Here is a 1599-nt window from a genome sequence, read left to right as displayed (position 1 = left end):
TATTTCGCAATATGTATTTTGTTTGAATCTTCTAGCTAGTTGCTAGCGTACTTTGCCTAATGTTTTGTTTATTGATATATATTTAAGTTTAAGGATAAATAAGTTTCTTTATTTCAGAATAAAATATTCAAGTTTATTTTTTATCGTTATATTTTTTCAGATAAATATGTACATTAAATTTTATATTTCTGATTTTAGTACTATGCCGGTTTTGCCTGCAAATTCAAAGCACTTATCCCATGCTCATCCGACGAATCCATACAAGAATGATATTGTGTTAAGTTATCATGACTACTTACTCAGAACATCGGATGTTGCATTACTGGAGAGAAATGACTGGCTTAATGACATTATAATAGGATTCTATTTCGAATATCTAAATCAACAATATAGGAAGGATAATAAAAGCCAGTTATTATTTATCGGCCCCGAAGTAGCTCAGTTATTAAAGATGCAGGATTCTTCACAATATAATATATTTCTGGATCCTATTGAAGCTACAAATTATGATTTTATATTCTTTCCTCTTAATGATTGTGATAGCAACGAGGCAGGTGGCTCGCATTGGAGTTTATTAGTATATTCTCGTATTGAAAAAATGTGTTATCACTTCGATTCGTCAAGCGGTATTAATGGCTTCTCCGCGAAAAAACTTGCACGGAAAGTGACAAAATATTTTCTTGAGAAACAAGAGAGAAAATATATTGAAATGGATTGTCCACAACAAAATAATAACTACGATTGCGGTTTATATGTTTTATGTTTAGCAGATATAATATCTAGACACGCTATAAAAAATTCTAAAGTAAGCGATTGTGATTGTAGTATCGTTCCAGAAATGGTTTCGAAAAAACGTAGCAATTTATTAAAATTAATTTACGATTTGAAAAGTACATCTAATAATGCATAGCAGAATTGCTATTAATATGTATTAATAACAATTCTAACTACAATATGTGGTATTAGTGATTATAATTTACTTATATAACAAACTTTACTAATGTTCTAAAGTACTAATATTCCTTAATTTTTTCTATTATTTCTTTTGACATTTACTTGTATCATATAATTATTTGACATTAATATACCAAAAATACTTCAAATTTTTTCATAAAAATTTTTTCATTTTTGTTTTAAATAAACGAAATTTCAAAATTTTATATCATTTATCAGAAGAAAAAGATGTAACGAGTTAAATATCTCTTTGTATCTTAAAAGCAATTCTTTAAGATTAGGAAATGTTAGAAAATTTGTTGTATCAACTATATCTATTGTATAAATAACATGCACAACAGTATAAAATGCAATGTGATTAGTTGTTGAAGTCCATTTAATCAAATAATGATTAATTTGGACGAATTCAGTACAAAGTAACGCGTAATTATATAAGAGCGACTTATAATTAGCGAGAGAAATCCCAATCCGTATCTTATGTTCCGATTTACAAGAGATTGCTTAAAGAATTGAAAAAAAAAGTATGAGATAAATTGTAACCCGTTTTGGGAACAATAAAACTGATATATACAGTACAAATGTGAAAGTTTTTATAATACGATATTGCAAACCTTAAAATTATACAAGAGCCTTTTATTTAAGCTG

General features: G+C 27.2%; 1 protein-coding gene across 3 annotated transcripts in view; it reads left to right on the top strand.

Annotated features, from left to right (window-relative positions):
* Positions 1-910, top strand: part of LOC108753926 (sentrin-specific protease 8-like) — a 2248-nt gene extending 1338 nt beyond the window's left edge. For all 3 annotated transcript variants that reach the window (XM_018495922.1, XM_018495921.1, XM_018495920.1), the window contains exon 2: positions 199-910. In XM_018495922.1, the coding sequence (XP_018351424.1) occupies positions 203-910 (708 nt within the window). In that variant the 5' untranslated portion in view covers positions 199-202. The remainder of the gene's footprint in view (positions 1-198) is intronic.
* Positions 911-1599: the final 689 nt, after the last annotated feature.

The sequence above is a fragment of the Trachymyrmex septentrionalis genome, unplaced genomic scaffold (assembly GCF_001594115.1).
Source record: "Trachymyrmex septentrionalis isolate Tsep2-gDNA-1 unplaced genomic scaffold, Tsep1.0 scaffold73, whole genome shotgun sequence".
NCBI lineage: Eukaryota > Metazoa > Arthropoda > Insecta > Hymenoptera > Formicidae > Trachymyrmex > Trachymyrmex septentrionalis.
This window is presented reverse-complemented; position numbering and strand designations above follow the sequence as displayed.